At 32.3% G+C, this 20,754-nt stretch overlaps 1 protein-coding gene across 1 annotated transcript; it reads right to left on the bottom strand.

Annotated features, from left to right (window-relative positions):
• Window positions 1-869: 869 nt before the first annotated feature.
• Window positions 870-18,547, bottom strand: LOC137816062 (DNA-directed RNA polymerase I subunit 2). The gene is made up of 27 exons (XM_068619181.1): window positions 18,136-18,547; window positions 17,567-17,649; window positions 17,330-17,449; window positions 16,622-16,698; window positions 16,001-16,064; window positions 15,777-15,847; window positions 14,928-15,005; window positions 14,751-14,796; window positions 14,436-14,616; window positions 14,303-14,355; window positions 11,698-11,771; window positions 11,434-11,551; window positions 10,996-11,083; window positions 10,655-10,770; window positions 8,313-8,440; window positions 8,131-8,210; window positions 6,096-6,337; window positions 5,854-6,018; window positions 5,563-5,727; window positions 5,409-5,483; window positions 5,042-5,145; window positions 4,889-4,964; window positions 4,397-4,525; window positions 4,178-4,318; window positions 3,388-3,600; window positions 1,772-2,026; window positions 870-1,627 (listed from the first exon to the last, which is right to left on the bottom strand). Exons 1-27 carry the CDS (start codon window positions 18,299-18,301, stop codon window positions 1,193-1,195), a joined length of 3,543 nt encoding a protein of 1,180 aa, XP_068475282.1. The 5' UTR covers window positions 18,302-18,547; the 3' UTR covers window positions 870-1,192.
• Between the last annotated feature and the right edge of the window lie 2,207 nt (window positions 18,548-20,754).

Here is a 20,754-nt window from a genome sequence, read left to right as displayed (position 1 = left end):
AGACAAAGCCCTTAGACAACACAAGGCAAACACACATTTTTACAAGCATTAGAGGCACATTGGAGATTGCATAGTCAAACGATACAAGCATCTTCAACATGACAAATGTCCATATTAACTTTCTTATTATTTGAATGATTGATGACAGTACCTATTCAATTGTAAATCTTATTTGATATTCTTAAATTATATTTTTCAAATAAGATTATTTTAGAAAGAATTTGAATAAATAGTATTTTACTATAAAGTCTTTGAAAAATAGAGCATGGATATTTTCTACATCAAAAAGTTTTTCTAAAAATGTTGTGGAATAATATTCAAGTTAAAAGTAATTATGGTACAATGTTGTCATCTAATACTAACACGGAAAGAAATTGAAAGAAGATAAAATATAATAAAGAAGAAAGTCTTAATAAATCACAAATATTCTAAGATATTGTTTGATATTTATTTTGTTCCGGATATTGTCAAAGTAATTAAAGATGTGTACAGAGATAATTACACTTTATACTTGTGACAATCATTCACACTTTATATTCTGTCTACATGAAGTATTAAAAATGTAAAATTACACTTAGTTTTGCAATTATAATAGATTACTCTAAAGTTTTACTCTAAAATCATTCACACTCGAAGTTTTACAATCAGATTACTCTATAGATTATAATAGATTTTTTCTTACTAAAACTTAATGAAATATACTGAAGTCATAAATTTTCATATAAATAAGAAAAATATTTTTATAATATTTACTTTAAAAGTTATAGTTAAAGTGTTTTTCAATTAAGTGACGGTATAAAAGAAATCTACATACTACGTATATGATTAAACTAAAAAGCTTGTATAAATTTACTTTTAATATGCAAAAATAACAATAATAAAAACTTGTATTCATCTTCAAGCAATAATTAAGACACCAGTATGGAATTTACAATATCATAAAATCAAAATCCAGCGTCTGAATCCGTTGAACAATTTTCACATAACAATTGACAACATGAATAACACTTCAATCCTTGCGCAACTATCTGGATATGTTAAAAGGGTCAGCAAAATTTTCAACTCCCCATGATGTGAGCAAGCATCTCTGAGCTCCATTGGATATTCATGTCGCAATCACAAGCTCAGCAAATCCAATCAGTTTAAGGATGTGCCATGAAGACAACTGAGACTATGCCATAGTCTAAACATATTAGGCTCCAACTTCAGCTCCATCATTGAGCTTGAGAGTCATTTTTATGTTCATTGCTGCTAACTCTGCAGCCAAGTATCTGAATACATAGGGCATGGCGACAGTCTCCATGCCTTTACTCGTTTGGCAAGCATGACAAGAAACCTTTTTTGCAGCTCTTCCAGGGGGTAGCCTTCCAGGGGGTAGCCCTCCAATCTGGCGCACTGGTCTCTTTTGAGGCTGGATGAATGTTGTTGAAAGCATGCTTCCACAAAGAGAACATACATCAGCAATGTGATAATCAGAACAGGTGTGCAGCCTATCATGCAGAAGATATGCAGCTCCGTGTGCAAGCAGAGAGTCACGTTCCATTTCACCAAATCGAATTCCTCCACCGCGCTTCCGCCCTTTTATTGGCTGCCGGGTGACTTGGTCAATTGTGCCGGTAGATCGAACCTGTAATATGGAAAAAGCACTTGGCATTAAACAACATTTGTTGTTATTGTTTAGTTTGGGGCTGTGAACTTAACACTTTATTGAAACAAGCAATGTACTCGTCAGCAAGATTTTATAGGAAGTAAAAGCAGTGAATTTGTTCACCTGAAATTTGTCTGAAACCATGTGACGCAGCCGCTGATAATAAACAGGCCCAATAAATATTTCGCATGTTAGTTCTGTTCCATAAACACCACTGTATAGAACCTCCAAACCGTGATAATTAAATCCCTTTTCTTTTAGCAGGACACCAAGATCATCAACAAGTGAGCCTGATTTTGAATCAGACCCCTCACCGTCTTTCTTTGTTGAACTTCGAAATGGAGTTGCATCTACAAACTCTCCACGCAAGGAACCTCCCTGCAAGAAGAAATTATCATGAATCATGCATGCCTTCAGAAGTGAGACTGATACGGCACAATTAAGATACAAAACCAAAGAAATTGATATAATATTAACATAAAAATACAAATAGTAATTAGAATAAACATATCAAGTTTCTAAGTCATTATTAGTCATTGAACATACAATAGATACTGTAATATATATAAATATAGTACAATCCCACTTGTATAGGTACAAAATTTTAATAAATAATTTAAACTTGAAAGATGTTTCGTGAACACTACTAATACAGCAACCATTTTTGTTTGTACAAATATGGTGCTTCGTGTTACTAATATAATTTGCAAAAAGTAAAGACAAATCTAAACAACGATCCTCAAATAATTAAGGGAACCACGTATTTTTGTCTTCCACCAACCGTAGTGATGAATTTTGGTTTGTGGGTACAAGTATTTTTTGTATGTACAAGTATAGTGCTTCAAGTTACTAACATAATTGGTAAAAAGTGAGGACAAACCTAAACAACGATCCTCAGAAAAATAATCAAGGGAACCACATATCTTTGTCTTCCACCAGCCATAGTGATGAATTTTGGATAGTGGGTACTGGTCAACATCGAAATTGCTCTAGCTGGATAGCAGGGTGACTACTATTTTTTACATGTCATGATACAAACTAAACAGTACCTTTGTTCCTATATAATAATCGTTCAAGGTTCTTTCACCTAAACCAAGAAAAACATTTAATTCTTCTATTTTTAATGAAATGTTATACTCCTTTCAGTTTTCTCTTTCCAACAAATTTTCAAAGCATAATAAAAATAGAAATAAGGGTATCATTAGAAGAAGAAAAGTTGTTTTATCTAGAAATTGTAAATTTGCCATAAAAACAAACACCCTAAATTAAAGAAATTTATAATAAATAATTCAAGAACATAGTAACGAAGTCAGAAGAAAAAGAAAGATGGTGGTGATTTTAATAGAAAAGAAGCACAAGAAATTAGATAGCAACTAGAAGAATGTGAACAGGGAAGTCTGACAGAAGAAAGAACAAAAGCAGGTGAAAAAAGTCTTATAGGCTGTGAAATAACAGAGGTCAGAACATAACTACTGTGTTTCAGGGGTAAGAATTAATTAATGAACGCTACTATGGTCTGAGAAAAGCCACTATTTTGACCGCAAACAATGGCCGCTACTGAAAGCTACCCACAAATAGAGTCCAATAGCAGTCGAGGGGCACTCCACTTCGCTAGTGCACTACTGACTACTGTGACATCAACTACTTAAAATGGAAATTTTCACAAGTTATATGATAATCTTCATTGATAAGGCGGCTTTTGTAATATGATGTTTTTACACATTTTTTCATAGTAGTACCTTAGCAGCAACTGATTCCAAAAGCATAGCAATTGTCATCCTGGAAGGAAATGCATGAGGATTGATGATGAGATCTGGGCGCATGCCAGTATTTCCAGAAAATGGCATATCAACGTCTGGCCACAACTGAGAGCAAACACCTTTCTGTCCATGTCTACTGCTAAATTTGTCCCCAATAACAGGGTTCCGAGGATGTCGAAAGCGTATGTTAACCTGCTCCAATAATTACAAGCATATATTATATACATCAGCAGATGAAAGTGAATAATCCAACAAAGAACTACAAGATCAGTAAAAAAATACATAAACTGACTAATCAAATCAAACTATACTGAATATATGGTAATCTAGCTTGAGTTTATGTTTCCATTGCTAATAACATATCTCTTGTAACAACATTCAGGTTACAAATGCAGAATTATGCAGTCTAACAGAAAATATAAAAAAAAATAAAAATATCAGGGATGCATAAAAATTATAAACTTCAACTACAAATAAAATATTCTGTTGTCACATAAACATATCAAATTTAGGAATACAATTATCGTCTTATGAATTATAAAAAGATAAAAAAGAAACTACAATAGCATCCTTCAAGTATATAACAATAGGGTGGCAGCAAGTAAAAAAAGAGTAATCAGCACAATACACCTCTCAGTTCCTTGAACATTCAAAATAGAAAAGAACGAAACAAAAACCTGAATGGAGCATCATATACTGTTCTTTTTTAAATAGAAACACAAGTTCACTAAATAAAGAGCGAAAATTATAATGAGCTTTCTTGATTCACCTTCTGAATGTGCTTCTTGTTTTTGACATCCACAGCAACATAATCAACATAAACAGCTTCAGAACCCTTTCTTTTGTAGGTCTGTGTGGAACTTGTGACTTCATTATAAATGCTACAATAGGGTTCATCTGGTCGTATCATCTGAAAGTCATAAAATAAGTTTTAACATGACAAAATTGAAGTCAAGAGAAAAGAGACAGATCGGCAAAGGCATAATACCTGACCAACATGTGGAAGTCCATCTGAATCAATCGAGGGACAACCTAATTTCTCTACATTACTTTTTCTGAATATTCTCGAAGATCTGTCTGACTTCCCTCTTTGTTCAGTTAAGTCAATAGTTTCCGTCTGCCAAAAACAGTCATAAAAAGAAGTTTGGCATCTTGCAGAAACACAAATTAACAACAAAAGAAGCAAATATAAGCAGACCATGAGAACATCAGAAAAGAGTAAAAAGGATGTCAAATATAAAAACATTGTTGAATATGTAAATCTATTTCAGTTTGCTGTCCAGGTTCATTGTACATATGATATGATTAAGATTAAATGTATATCTATATATCAAATAGGAAAACTAGGCCCTGTAAATTCATCACTACGTTAATAGAGTGCATTATGAAACAAAGTCATAGTATTTCAATATGAAGTAACATACAAAATTAATTATGATTCATTATATCAAGAACATAATCAGATGCGGCAGTCTCTGACCTGATATATTTGTCCATGAAACATTCCACGTTCCACTGAAGATTTATTTAGAATCATGGCATCCTCCATATCATATCTGTAATTAGTTAACAAAGATATTGTTAATATCACAGGAAGATTGAAGCTACAGTTGGTTTGCATTAAAGCACTTACCCTGTATAAGCCAGAACTGCAACTATAGCATTTGTGCCTGTCGGAAATTCATCAATGTTGTATTTAGTATATGTACTTGTGCGTACTATGGGAGTCTGAGGAGTCTGGAAATACGCCAAAACATTTAAGTTTATAACAATCTAATGAGAATCAAGTACAAATAATAACATTATATTAAAAGCAGTGGATATAATTTGGAGACCGATAGTTATGATTAGGCAAAGATAAACTATATATCACACACATGCAAGCGATCTAATTACATATCACATACTTCGAGACCAATTACTTTGGTTCCCACATCACATACAAAGATTAAATTGTAACATAGCATAGCTGCAATTTCAACATGCTGATTTGAACAAACCTGAAGATGATACAACTTCTGATCTGCACGATGTTGAATAGTTTGTGAAGAGAATGCCATTGTTTGCTTTGCCATCTACATCATAACCCAGAGTAAAAAAATTTGTATCTTAGGTAGATTTAGATACCATGGCAAGTACAAAAGATTATAGAACCTGGCACTGGTACATATTTCGTGGACTCTGATTATGATCTGACCACGGGGTGAGATTTGCAACTACACTAAGCATTTCTGTGGGGTGGATTTCTTCATGAGTTGCAGGAAATGAACTTTTTCTTCCACCGTCTCCTCCATCAAGACATCTAATTTCCATAAAAACCTGTTAAAAAAATATACAGCATAATTAAAATTTGGCAAATCCTCAGTTCAAAGCACTAATCTGTGATGATGTTTTTTTAGAATAGCTCCAAATCATACAATATACTAAAGAAAAAAGTATAATGACCTGCTCAAATGGCCCAATGAGTTCGATGCTTTCACTTCCATTGGAAGGAATTGATATATTTTTTACTGGTCGGACAAATCTTGAAGGGGATGTGAACAGATATAAGCCAGGATAGGCTCCACCCATGCTCAAAGGAACATATCCCACTTCCATATCACCAGGAATCTGTGCCACGTTAGTTTTAAGTCAATACCAATAAATATTTAACTAATGAAGCAAGGACATTTTGACCGAAAACGAACCACTGAAGCAGATGAGACTTTTAATTCTCGTATGTAAGCCACAACTTTCTCCACTTCACTGGATGCTATACAACCAACTACACAACCATCTAAGAGAACAGTGAGAGCTTCAGGTGGACCAGGAAGAAATATCTTTGGCAATGATGATGTCATCCCAACCTCCATTAAAATATCTCGGATGGACTTTTGTATTTTAAAATAATCTTTAATGTTTCCTTGAGAATCAAAAAATGATGTTATCCCTGAAATACAGAAGTGGAAAAAAACAGTTAACTACAATGATTAGATTGTGGATTAATGAACAATTAATCTTCTTGCTAATGCAAAAATGCCACTAATGAAGGTTGTAAATAATATTAAATATTTTATCAGACACAAATTAATAGTAGTGTTCTAGTTTGATAGCTAGAAATAGTAAACATTTAGACCATGCTATATTAGATTGAGGATTTTATTTGCACCACTCTTCTGGCCAACTTAAACCAAAAGTTCCAACCAAGTCACTCCAACTGCGGACTACTTAGCCATAATTTTAATTTGGATCACCCATGCCAGTATCATGAGAAACGCAATACTATATTTGAGAAATATAATTGCTAATTGTCGTCCATTTTGTTGCTGCTCCTCCTCCATCTATTGTTCATTTAGTGCAATCCATTATATCATTCCAGAGGGTGATATCCATGTTATTTCGAAATGCAATTAAAAATTCTTTAAGTGTATGTTAAAGAAATCAGTATCCTCAAAAACAAATTCACATACCCTAATAGTTCATACCAAGTGCATGCTGGAAATGTATTTGTAGAATTGATTTGAATTAATGTGATTTACAGAATCGGTTATAAGTAAATTGAGAGTTTTGTTCGGAAACGAAATGTTTAAAAAAATTGATTGATACACAACGTCATTTGAAAACTTGCAATACAAATTGATTTTGCAAGTGCAATTACAAAATGGGTGTTGATGTCCATTCCATAAATATATTTTTATGTAGAAGTCTTTGTATTGTAATGAATTCATTACAGGCTTAAATATATTTTTAACCCCTATAAAATTTCCTTTGTTTTTAATCTCTCTAAAATAATGTCTAGTTGTATTGTGATATAAGTCAGCAAGTCTTTAATTTTTTATAAATATAAATGTTATTTATCCATCTAAAATGAATGTTAGGTATCAAAATTAGTCATTTCAAATTTCTGAAGGATGAAAAAGAAACCAAAATTCATGCATTTTATACGAAATAAAAAGAATAATTTTCAATTTTAGAGTACTAAACACAAAGTATAAAATTTACAAAGACCAAAATAAAAAACACGTTCATTTTATAGAGATCAAAAAATGCTAAGCCTTCATTATATTAATATTAATTAACTATTTAAACTTTAGCATCTAGGATTGCAATATTTTGTTAAATAAAATTAGATAGCTAGGTGTACAGAAAAAATCACAATTAACATATTTAGCAATATATTTCGAGGTCAACACTATTATATAGCTGCATTAAAGATGGTAACTGACATGACACTATTGAGCACAGGGACACAAAAGCCTTGTGATCAAAATCACGAAGCTGTTATTCACACTTCTGTTGAGATCAACTGTGATAGAAAACACATCGAAAAGGAAGAGTATACATGAGTTTAAATAAAATGAAATCATGCATCTATGTTCAAAATCAAGCCATGTGAAAGCACGAGAGTATACATGTAATATCAGTACATGATCGGGAAGTTACAATTACAAAACAGGAGTTTTTAATAACCAAGCCTTATTTTATATTTTTCCCTAAAATAAATTGAAAGCTAATAAGCATGTCTCTAAAAATGTAGTTTAGGGGACCCATTTCACTTTGTTTAAAGAGGCAACTACAGACTGAAAAAAGGCAATTTACAATCTCATCAAATTACTAATAAATAACAATCTCCCACGTGCAAGAATATCAAGGCAGTCAAAGAATGTCTAGTATTTAAGAGAGAAGAAAACAGAGGAAGATAACTGAATCAGAAAAAATAGGAAAATCAGAGTAGTAACTTACTACAAGTGCGAGTCATATGATTCAACAATCCACAAGGCTCTCCATCAGGTGTGTGAACAGGGCAAAGAAAGCCCCAAGATCTATTTATATAAATAAATAAACATAAAAAGTTACATAAAAACATATATATGGAAGTATATTATAAAATATCACAATCTGTTGATTATGTAAAAAGTACTAACTCAGGTAATAGCTTCCGAACAGTTGTTGTACGGAGTCCAGCAAATGAGGCCCCTCTATGAACAGCACGAAAATGTGACATAAATCGTAAAAAGTTTAGCCTTTCAGCCTGAACTGTATAACCTGCCCTCTGATTCAGCCAAAAATAGGCTATGAATAACTTGTAAGGGAACAAGCTAACAAAACAAGATATTTAAATCAAATAGGAAAGTAGTCTCGCCATAATTAGCATCATATTTCATTGATATAGTGTACTCAATCTCAATATATTTTGGCTCAATTGCAGGAAACACCTATTAACTATAGGCATTTTCAGAAATCTTCTGGTTCAAAACTCAATACCCAACTCATTTACCTAGACAACAGCATGTATTGACACCCAAAAAAAAACATCTTCCACCACCGTTGGCCACCATCTACCACCACCAGCAAGCACCAGATTTGAAAGCAAAACCTGATTGACCCAGAGGCTAATTCCTCCTCACACGCCGCAATTCACAACTTCTTTGTGCAGCTCACTCAAACGTAAATCATTCACCCGTCACCTTCCCGTTATTGGAACACTATCACACCACCTTTACCAAATTCGACAGCTTCTCTTGTCCCGATTTCAACCACTTTTTTCATCCTTCCACTACAGTTGGAGTACAAGTCATGCCCCTTTGACCTTATTTCTTTAAATCATTAAATTGTTCAATAACCTTTGATGCCAATTCATTTGTCACACAAAAAAATGGTCCATGTCAATTGATTAGGGGAAGATATGAATCCAGAAGACTATGCTATTTTAGAACCAAATTATCTATCTTGTCTTGCATTCCAATCTCCTAAACCTTTACATAATCACTTGGTTCATCCACACTTACGAAAATTAAAACAAAATGGTTCGTGAACTTAGGAAACTTCAACTCCTAGAGTGTGTTGTGTCAATTAAGTAATCAAATTAAATCCTCTTTTCTCAAACGAAATGAATCAAGATTAGTGTTCTTGATATCGGATAACCTAATTTTAAGTAAGTTTTGAACTCTAAATTAGGTTTAACAGCTCATGTAGCAGCAGCACATTCAAATTTTATTTGAATAATTAGGATTTTATTACTTAAAAGTTGAAATGGGCCAAAGGCCCAAACTTAATTTAAGTAGGTTTTGAACTTTTAATTAGGTTTAATAGCTGATGCACCTACAGCACATTCAAATTTTATTTGAATAATTAGGGTTTTAGGGTTTTATTAGTTTAAAGTTGCAATGGGCCAAAGGCTCAAACTTAACATAAGTAGGTTTTGAACTCTTAATTAGGTTTAATAGCTGATGCAAATGCAACAATTCAAATTTTATTTAATAATTAGGGTTTTAGGGTTTTATTAGTTAAAAGTTGGAATGGGCCAAAGGCCAAAACTTATTAGGGTTTTTCAAAATTAGGTTTAGGTGTTCTATCTTTTTCATGCGCCACTGGTCCCTTATTCTTCATTTTCCACCACCGTTGTTACAGTGTTTTTCTCTGCCTTTTTCGATATTTCCGTTTTTTGTTAGCATCCCAAGATGCCAAAAGCGGCTGCCATGGGAAAATCGCATGCCTTTTGTGGTACACACAATTCGTTGTACAAACAATATCTGTTCACTTTCCTAATGAGGTTGAAGTCAACGGTGGATGGACAATGGTGGCACAACCGTGTCAACTGACAGAAGCACAAATCACAGTAAGTGGTGCCCTACATCATAAGGACAAACTAGATGACAATGGACAACTCGACAGTGAATGCAATAGCACATGGAGGATAAGTCACCAACAGCAGACTAGGAGGTTGCAACATGAGGAAGTGAGGAACAAGAGAATGTTGGGTTTTTCAATTTTGTTTGGGTTTGGTTTGAATTGTGGGTTGGCCCAACCCTTTTTAAAAAAATAAAACAATTGAAGTGGGCCTGGCCAAGTAAGAAGACTTGAGCGTACAAAAGAAAGAAAAGATTAGGAATACTTAAGCCTTGACTAAGATCAGGTTGCGTGATGCAAAACTATTCTTCCTTCCTCAAGAAGACCAGGCAGCAACAGCATTTCTGCCATGACCGATTTGTAGCACCATACTGTGTTGATTTACCACAAAATGGATTAACCAATGTCCTGTTGTAGCAACCGAAGACAGAAGCATGACCACAATCTACCATGGCCAATATTTGATAACATTGATACTAAATTGGGTTGGTTTGTATAAGGACATTAAGTTTATTATTAAATAATAGGAAATAAAAAATTTGAGAGAAAACAAAAATAAGAAATTAACAATTGACTGGTGGCAAATGCAAAATTATAAACAATGGCATAATTTAACTAAGCACTGGAAAGTCAATACCTGTTGCAGATCTAGACCCGTTTGGGTCACCAATCTTCCAGTTTTCAACAAGTTTTCAACTGATGCACTGACTAGCTTTGCTGAATTTTTATCCATGATTTTCTTCACTTGAGCAACTGCAATACCGGAGAAGTAAACAATAAATTGACAAAAAGTTATATATGATTAAAAATCATCAACTTAAGTCATACTACTTTGCAGACTACAGAAAAAAGTTCCAAGATCATTCCGGACACAGTAAACTACTACAGCAACTAAGCATACTAACCAAAATGTAAAGCAGATGGAGCAAAACAGGAATACAAACAACAGCTAGAAATAATCAACAAATATCTACATACTGTCGCTGAAATCAAATTTATTGCTCTTTTTTTGGATCTCGTCCATAAGAAGCTTTTTCCCTTTTTGCAGCCAATCTTCCAGTTTTTCCTAAGATCAATAGTATGTAAATACAAGAAATCAACATTAAGTGATGGAAAGAAACGTGAACCAGAGCTTAGGATAAAGTAATGGAACTAAAAGCTGAAATGAGCGTGAACTTTCAAGATATATTAGAACAAGAGGGTCAACACGAGAATACAATTAATAAAGGTTTGATGTAATGTTGTTGGGGTTTTATAAGAATTTGACCAATTCAAAGAGGCACAACTGAACAGGAATTTCAGAAATTGACATCCATTCTATGCTAGAATTCAGAATCAATTTCCAAAAGCCAAATGGGACCAAATATAAACTGTAAGTGTATGCCATTAGGCCATTAAAATGGAAAAAATTTATACCTTGATATAAAGTGAAATCAGGTGGCCAGGGAGTAAAACCTCATGATTTTGCAAGGAATCAGGATTGTCTGGAACTGATGTCTGATCTATAAGCGAGAAAAGTTTCTGCAGCATGAAGCTAAAGCCAGAAGAAAGGAGCAACCAAATACCACACACAATGTGAGAAAACAATACATAAATCATTACTAAAAGTATTTCTTGTCCAAAAGAATTAATCTGACTAATTTAAAATCATAACATAAATTAGAAGAGCAAGTAGCTAACATGAGAAGATTGAATTTGTCGAAATCATTATCCAGATGAACTAATATGCAATCCTTCAAAACAGCATCAGCCACCTAGAAAAAAAAAACTTCAAAAAATTACTGGACCGATGTCTGGATTTTAATTTTTTAACCTGTTTATAAAAGTAAAAGATTTCTTTCAAGCAGAAGTGAGGGTGGGGTTCAAATACAAAGTGAAAATTTGGTATTTCTGGACTTTCTCCCTCTACCTTCATACAATGTGTTAGAATCCTTAAATTCACATGGCCTCCCTTGGGAGATAAAATGTATTATACCATATTAAATGTAAGTTGTATAAAACCTCATAGTAGTAGTGACCAGTTATGGCAACACCCTGGGAGATAAAATGTGTTATACAATATTAAATGTAAGTTGTATAAACATCGTAGTACTTTTGTTTAATGAACATAGATTTCCTTATGCTAATCTTTTTTCTATCGCACACAATTTTGTCAAAGATCTTAATTTGTATTTCAGTTTAAGTCTCACTCTTACACCACCTCAAAATTCTCCAACTTCTTCACCAACTATTACACTTGAATCTAGCATTACATCGTTTAACACCATCGTCTTTTGAGACTCTGTCTCTTCCTAAATATAGTTAACCCATCATCTTCTGAGTCTATTTCTGTTTATAATACAACTCCAATAGTGAATACTCATCCTATGCAGACTAGATCTGAATTTGATATTCTTCAGTCCACAATTCATCTAAAATTTCTCTAATGATGAACCTAAAAATGTTAAATAAGCACTTGAGGATGCTAATTGGTTGGCTACAATGCAGCAGGAATATAATCCAGTTATGCAGAAAAATACATGGGACTTAGTATCTCTACCTCCTCATAGACAAGTTGTTGGTTGTAAGTGGGTTTTTTTTTAGAGTCAAAGAAAATGCAGATGGCTCTATAAATAATTATAAATCAAGGATGGTTGCTAAGGAGTTTCATCAAGTACATGACATTGATTTTCATGAAATCTTCTCTCCAATGGTAAAGACAATTACAATTAGATTGTTCTTACTCTTGCTATCTCCTATGGATGGAAATTGTTTCAACTTGATATCAATAATGCCTTTTTGAATGGTTTCCTTGAAGAAACAGTTTATATGGCACAACATCCAGGATTTGAAGAGACGAACAAATCTCTAGTTTATAAATCAATAATGGACTAAAACAAGGACCAGGACAATGGTTTGACAGATTACAATCTACTCTGATTCAACGTATTACAACAACCAAACTTCATGTAGCTTTTTCTACAAAACAACTTGGTCATCAAGATTATTTTTCTTGGCCTTGAAAGTAAATGTTTACATATTAAGTCTATTCTTATGCCTCCAAGCAAATATATTTTAGACTTGCTTCACCAAACACATATGGCAAAAGCCCATTCCATTTCTTCCCCTGTGGTTTCTAATTGGAAGTTATCCAAGTTTTGGACTGATCTATTTATACCCTACCTTATATTGTTCAGTGGTAGGTGCTTCGCAATATGTCGCTCTTACAATACCATAAATCAGCTTCGTTGTGAACAAAGTCTGTCAATTTATGGCCAAACCATGGAATTCTTATTGGATTTTGATTAAACGCATACTACAGTCTCATTTTCCATCTGCATTTCTTGTCCAACCTTGTCACAGAAAGCCTTTTGAGATCCTGATTGGGCATCTGATAATGATGATATGCGTGTCTACTTCAGAAGCAGCCATCTTTCTTGGTCTCAATTTAATATCTTGATGGTCCCACAATAGTGAGCTAGTGCTCACTGGATTGCAAGATCCATTTACTACACTTGTTCTTCTTTGTGTCAGTCCAAGTGTTGTGTCTATTCCTCACAATCTGGTGTTTCATAATTGCACTAAACACATAGAGATTGATGTTTTCTTTGTGGGGGAAAAGATTATGGAAACACAGCCCTTCATTATCATATTCTTGCATTTGATAATTGGCAGATGTGCTAACCAATCCTCTATGTTTAGCAAATTAAACAAATGAGCCTCGTTTTGATTTTCTTAGAGGCAAACTCAACGTGTAGAGTTTTTCTTTTGTTAGAGTGAACAATTGTTAACCTTTACCGTTACAGCTGTCAACTATTACTAAAAGTAGCTTTTGTTGTAAGTGATTGCTTGTAAATAACCTTGTGACCTTAGTTTAGTGTGTGAAAATAATAAACAGTTTAGTTTGTTTCTCTCCTTTTTCTGCATAATTTGGGATTTTTGGGCATTGGAAGATGAACTCCTACAAGTTTCATACGTAGGACACAGTATTTCAGGGAGGAATCCCTATTTCTTTTTAATAAGATATCAGGTTTCTATCAGGCTTGCCATGTCGAATTAGACTAAAGTGCAGAAGAGAAGTCAGTTAAATTTAAGCATTTTTCATGAGGGAAGTATAATTCACCATTAATATATAATGAAAACATAAAGATTTTTCTTGTCAAATTAGACTAAAGTGTAGCACAAGTTAATCTCTACAAGAAGGGGAATATAGTATATCAAAATAAAGGCTGTTAAATTTTAACATGTTTCACAACGGAAGTATAATCTACCATTAATATATAATAATGAAATCATAAAGACTTACAATAGCATAACTGTCTTTCATAAGTTCAGGCATAATAGGTTGGAAGTGCTCTCCTGAATTTAAAATGAAGAATTAGTACAAAAATATACAAATTATTTGCCAAAGGGACCTTGAAGAGTGTCACGTTGACTACCAATATACTCTAGACATTGACGACGGGTGAATAGAGACAAATCCCGAAGTTCATCTAAGATTATTTTCGCCCTTTCACCAACAAGCTGGGTCCCAACAGCACCCTTTCCCTTTGCATACTTCTCATTATAGCAACTTGTCAAATTTACATAAATTTCACGGTCAGTTGTGTCAATGAGGGCCTGTTATAGATGTCCATTAGCACCATAAATAAATCTTCCAAAAAACAAAAACAAATAAGGGAGGAAATAAGATGAATAAAGGAAGCTATACTAAGACAACTTTATTGTAAAATAATAGAGTCAACAATCATTACCTTCAAAACAATGCCCACAGGAAGTAAGTACTCCCTTCCCCTTAACCTGAAAAATGATTATCACAATGAAATATGTCTACTTACATCTCAAATCACGGGAATTTTTTTAGGAGTGCAAAACAGGAGTACAAAATATAGCTTGGACTAGGTGTTCTAAATCAACATAAGGTTGTTTACCAGAAACCAAGTCTTGCGCTCCCATTACGAAGGTAATACAATCTTATTGACAACGAGGACTGATCAGCTCTTACACACCTAACAATTAAACATAAAACCTTAAAGAAATCATACTAAAATATTATGCAATGGGTTAAACACTAAAGAAATCAACGTATTTCGCTTTTGGATAAAATAAATGGCGTAATTGATAAGAAAAATGATAAACAGGATAGAATTCCATGAATGGAGAAAATTTAAATAGTAATGCATGCATTGGGCATCTATTCTGTGCAAACTAAATAAAAAGCATTAGATGTTAATATAATATAATTATAGAAGGCAATTTTTTTCTGAAGAAAACACAATTAGAATATCTGGCTGGACATATTCCCATTTAGGACTAGTTAACCAAAACTAAATGCCATTGTCCAATCAATTATAATCACTATCTTTGAAAGATGCTCACCTCTCTTAGCTTAATCATACTAAATTACAAATATGTCAACTAGCTTGTCCTAAATTGCAATTAGCCCAATTTTTATGAAAGAAAAGTAACCCATTGGAAGAAAGGAGATAGAACAAGGAAAAGAGTGAAAATCAAATATGATAGAATTAATTAAAGATTATCATCTTTTGACTTCTAAGTTTATAACAAATTTTGTTAAGGCATATATATTGTTAACTTTTAGTGTCATTAACACTGTTTTGGGTTGGGATACAAATTAATTGTTTATAAAACCCATAGAAAACTATTTATCACATAAATTGTATAGAACTACTTTTTATAAAGCCCATACAACCCTTTTCTCTTGATGCACATACAAGAAACAATATTTGAGTGACATGCAAGTTTTTCCAATTACAAACCTTATTACAACTGCTTTATCTGTATATCCTTCTCGCCGATCACAAAATGAACTCCGCACCATACTCATTGGCTACAACATTTAAGGAACCAGAAAATAAATTAATAAGCTATGACAAGGAATTGAGAAATCCATGATTAGGCATTATGCAGAAACTAGGTAGGCATACAACTTCTCGGGCTTACTCAATGCAACCTAAGCACATAACAAAAAAATATTGCTTACATAATTCCGTTTCGGCAAAATTAACAGTCGGATAACTCTCTCGAGGCCATTCAAGATGAAGTAACTGAAAAGAAAGGTGTTTGATAAACCAATTATCAGCAAATGATCTTGAAACAAATTAAGAAATGGAATGGCAAAAAAGCAAATCAAATAATGCTTACAAACAAAATATTTATTTAAAATCAAGCTTCATGACAGAAGAGCTGTGATGATTCAGTATTTATTCAGTAACTGTAATCTAAAGTAATATATAATTCATAGCTTATCATTAACAGCATTTTTCAAGTTTAAGTTTAAGTTGTGAATAACAAATATGTGTTTGCACAACTATTCAAATTTAATTAGCTTTTGCTCTCATAAGTCAGAAATTTAGAAATCCTAAGGTAAAAAGAGGAAACAAAGCAGACCATATCATCAACGTAATATTATAATAAAATGAACTTCTGAGTCATAGAAGCTCTTGTATTGTGCTACTACATGAAGAACCAAGTGTCCTAAATGCAGGCACATAATTTATATTTCAAAAGGAAACATTGAGTGTATAAGGGCTTCTACAACTAAAAGTACACCTTTATTGTAATATTATGTATTAAGTTTCACAGACAGGGATTAACCACTTACCCGCCCATTTCCGATGCTTCTTCCTTACAGGAAACAAGTTTTTTGGGATCAGCACCTCTCAAGTTACATAACTTTGACTGCACCAGTACAAAAAGAAAAACATTCAACACAACTGTGGAATTAGATAATTAAAAGCCAATTTTCTAGCACAACTAGTAAGGTTCGGAGCACAGTAGAACTCAAAAAAAAACAATACACACAAATGCACAAGAAAATATGCAAAACAAAATTTATGTAGAAACAGAGGGGGTTTATAAATAAGAAACAACTTGTTAGCTTGTAAAAGCATATGAATTAATAATGTAAAATTCAATTCAAACACTCACGTTTTTTAAAGGGTACAATGCTAATAAACAGGTTCACAAATTAAAATGGCAAATTCAAACTGCACATTTGAAAAGTAAGTTGTGAATCATTAAATGTAAATATTTCTTGCATCCACCCAGAACTATATCTGCTCTCCAACCATCAAACATGCAGAAATAAAATAAAAAATCACATTTCACACTCCTCTTTATATACAGACAAACAATAAAACCTATGAGAATGGATAATTCCACAAATCTTTATTTATTTACAATAACCCTTTCCTTAAAGAAAGAACACAAAAAAAATCAAATATATCATGTACTTGTTTGTCTCTGAAACTAGTTTAACCAGAACCACGTAAAAACGTCTCATTTCATACTTTAAGGGAAGCAAACAAACCTGCAACATTATGGGAAACTGCCCAAAATTAACATTTTCTCTAATAACAGGCCCGTCATTATATTGAAAGCAAACATCTATAGTTATCTTTCCTGCATAGGAAATCTTTGCCTGTCTACACTGCTCACAGAAAAAAATAAAAAACCATCACAAACTGAATCGATCAATGAATTAAAAATAAAAACAATAATAAAATTCTGCACAATATAAAGAATGAAATTTTGAGTTGAAACTTGCTTCAAACGGAAGTAAAGCCTCCCGCATCGTCTTCGAAATTCGCTCCTTCTGCGGTGGATACACCACCGGATTCTCCAACCAAAGTAAGAACAAAGTTAAGAGAACAAACACCAATCCCATCATCATCTATGTGGATCCAAGTAAACTAACATCCCTCAACCCAGTAAAATCCTATGTGAACTCTAATCATTTTCAAGAAAAAATGGGAAATCCCTTTTTTTGAAAAAAAAAGAAATAGAACTATTATTTTAACTAATGCAGTCAATCTTCATCGAAGCTCTCATATAATTCCTCTTCCAGAAACAGAGTACGTAAATTTTTATTTTAGCTATTTTAGCTTATAGAGAATCTTACTTCATTTTACCTCCTTATTTTTTTTCCTCTCTTGTGGATAAATCTGTCCAAACAGGGCATAAGAAAGTTCAACAACTTAGCAATAATCACCACTCCAACTTCACATAGCAACCCCATATTCCAAGAAAAAAAAAAACAGTTCCGAACACAAACAGTAAAAGCTAAACACGCATGTTGTGGCGCAAATTAATCGATGTTGTAAAGAAAAAGGATATTTCTAAGCTTTGTGGTCGTGAAATCGTCCAACACTTCGATGGGTTTGATGTGTAGCAGAGTGGTTTCCAATCCAGCTTTTACCATGTGATCGAAGGACTCTATGTGATGCTTAAACAGCTCTCTCAGCGCCTCGAAGTCCGGTACCGAACCTGGTTTAGCCACCATCTTCGCTGCTCTTGGAGTCGCGTTACGGTCTCGCCGGACACGCAGGTGCTTCGCGCCGCGGTAGCGTTGCGCGGAGGAGGTTGCGACCGAGGCGAATGCAGTTTATGGCGGCGGAGCGGCGGCGAATGGAGTTTTGCACGGTGGTTGAGAGGAAGAGGAGAAGGTGCGGCGGAAGCTTGAGACGGAAGAGGTTTTGAATACACAAAATACCTAATATCACTTTGGCGCCGTTGTACTTCAAGAAGGGTAATCTCAAATATTCGTATGTAAATAAAATAAAATATAAAAAATATCTAATTCTCATTATATTATTGTAATTAAAAATTATATTTTGATAAAAATAATAAATGGAAAAATTAAAATATTTTACTAAATACAAAATAACTACTATTATAAAACCATAAAAAGTAACTAAAACCATAAGAAAAAAATAGGATTGTTATTGTGACTGTTAGACCTTAATTCGATTCCCTTTAATACTAAATAGTTTATAAGTTTAATAATAATAATAAATTATTATAGTGATTAAAAAATAAAATTTAGCATAATTATAAATTATCTCATTAGTTATATACTGATATATGTTGAAGCTTTGTTACAAAGATAAGTAAATATTATTGAATCTGCAAATATTAATTCTATTATAAATTAGCGGAAACAGAACTTTATTTTTCTCTTTTTCATTATGTTAAAGTAATGTAATTTGAAAAAATAAATAAGAAAATAAAGTTGTTTAAATATAGTTTTGGAAACATTATAGAAAAAAATGAAAAGATTTGGTAATATAAATAAATTATATCAATCATTAATCTTTCAAGTAATTGTTTTTTTAGTAAAATACAGTTACTTTTAAATTGAGGAAATATCTGTTATCTGAGATTATTTTATTCTGTATATTATAGAAGCTAAAATATATCCCAAAAAAACTAATCTTTTGAGAGAAAAGTCAACTGCCTTTTAAAAATAAAATTTTGAAAAAAAACATATTTGACAATATATCGAAGACTTATTATTATTATTATTATTATTATATATATATATATATATATATATATATATTTATATTGAACCTCAAATGACCCATGTTGTACCATTACATGTTCACGTACCAAAACAATCATGATAAAAGAAAGGGATCACTAGAGAATAAGTATGTTATATAATATCAAAACATTTATGAAAAAATATTAAAAAAACTATTTAATGATTAAATAAAACACAGTTTTTTTATTTACTTCAGCAGAGATAAGATTTAATAATCAAAATATATATTGAGTTTAAACACTTAAAATTAACATATATCATATTTATTATAGTGTATTTACTTGTCAAGTTACATAGTTTCAATCATAATTTTATACATAATATCACACTTTCTCACAAATTTATAAAGTATTTGTAATTTTTCACTTGCAAATGTGTAATAAAAAATTTCACCAACTATTATTATCTTATATGTTTATCAATAAATTATTCTTAACTATAATTGAATATTTACGTTATATTTTTTAAAAAAATAAGTTATTTTTGTAGTAAATCATTTATTAAATATAAATTATATATATATATATTTACTTTCATATCATTTCTCACTACAAAAGGAAAAATGATATTTAACAAAGTGAACATAATCAAAATCATCGATAAACCGTATTTCAGTTTTATCATATAAAGTCAAATCAAAGATAAGACATATAATAAACGTTACAAATTTTAGAAAGAAGAAAGTGAACATCTAATAAAGCAAATGAGACAAACAAACATATGTGATTAACTAATTAACTATTAAGGTAATTAAGCACATTCATACACTTAACTACTTTATCATGTGAAAGTTGTAACTTCTTCCATCAGTGTATATGAGACAAGCATATCAAAGTAGAGGATAGAAAACATTATGACAATCTATAATGTGTTTTTTCAAAAAATTATTTCGAATTTTACCAATCTTGAAAACACTTTTAGACACATTCCATATTGCATAACTGGGAATGTAAATTTGCATTTATCAGATCCAATAACAAGTTTCAAATTGTCTAATTTAGAAGGTAAACACACGTTTCAATTAATTAAAGATGTTGTAATCCAAATAATCACCAGATTACACCCTCCAAAATATATTAAAAAAAGCACAACTCCATAACCAAACCGTCAACCATTTTAACTTTTTTACCAAAGAATAATTTTTAAATTATAAAAATTATGGGGGTGCTGAAAGAACCTAGGGAGGTGCAGAAAAAAATATCCTTTTTTTTCCTCCTAGATTTCAACTTCTTGTTCATTACTTTTCTATCTTGCACTCCCATGATCACTCCCTACACCCCATAATAAGAGCGAAAGGATTAAAATATCCTCCTTCACTGTTCATTGCCATTGCACTTTAAGGAGGAAGAAGAAGTAGATATAGAGAAAGAGTAAAACAGTGAGTTTGATGGTAAACATGTTCGGGAAGC

This window comes from Phaseolus vulgaris, chromosome 11, assembly GCF_000499845.2.
Source record: "Phaseolus vulgaris cultivar G19833 chromosome 11, P. vulgaris v2.0, whole genome shotgun sequence".
NCBI classification, from domain to species: domain Eukaryota; kingdom Viridiplantae; phylum Streptophyta; class Magnoliopsida; order Fabales; family Fabaceae; genus Phaseolus; species Phaseolus vulgaris.
Note: the sequence above shows the minus strand (reverse complement) of the source record. Positions and strands in the feature narration are given on the sequence as shown.

Bases quoted from the DNA above. Each gene is read 5' to 3' on its own strand.
- LOC137816062 (XM_068619181.1), bottom strand. From the start codon at position 18,301: ATGGTGGCTAAACCAGGTTCGGTACCGGACTTCGAGGCGCTGAGAGAG. The intron at 8,211-8,312 runs GTTAGTACTTTT...TTATATAAATAG, and splicing joins GTTCGGAAGCTATTACCTGA to ATCTTGGGGCTTTCTTTGCC. The intron at 1,628-1,771 runs GTGAACAAATTC...TCCATATTACAG, and splicing joins TGGTTTCAGACAAATTTCAG to GTTCGATCTACCGGCACAAT.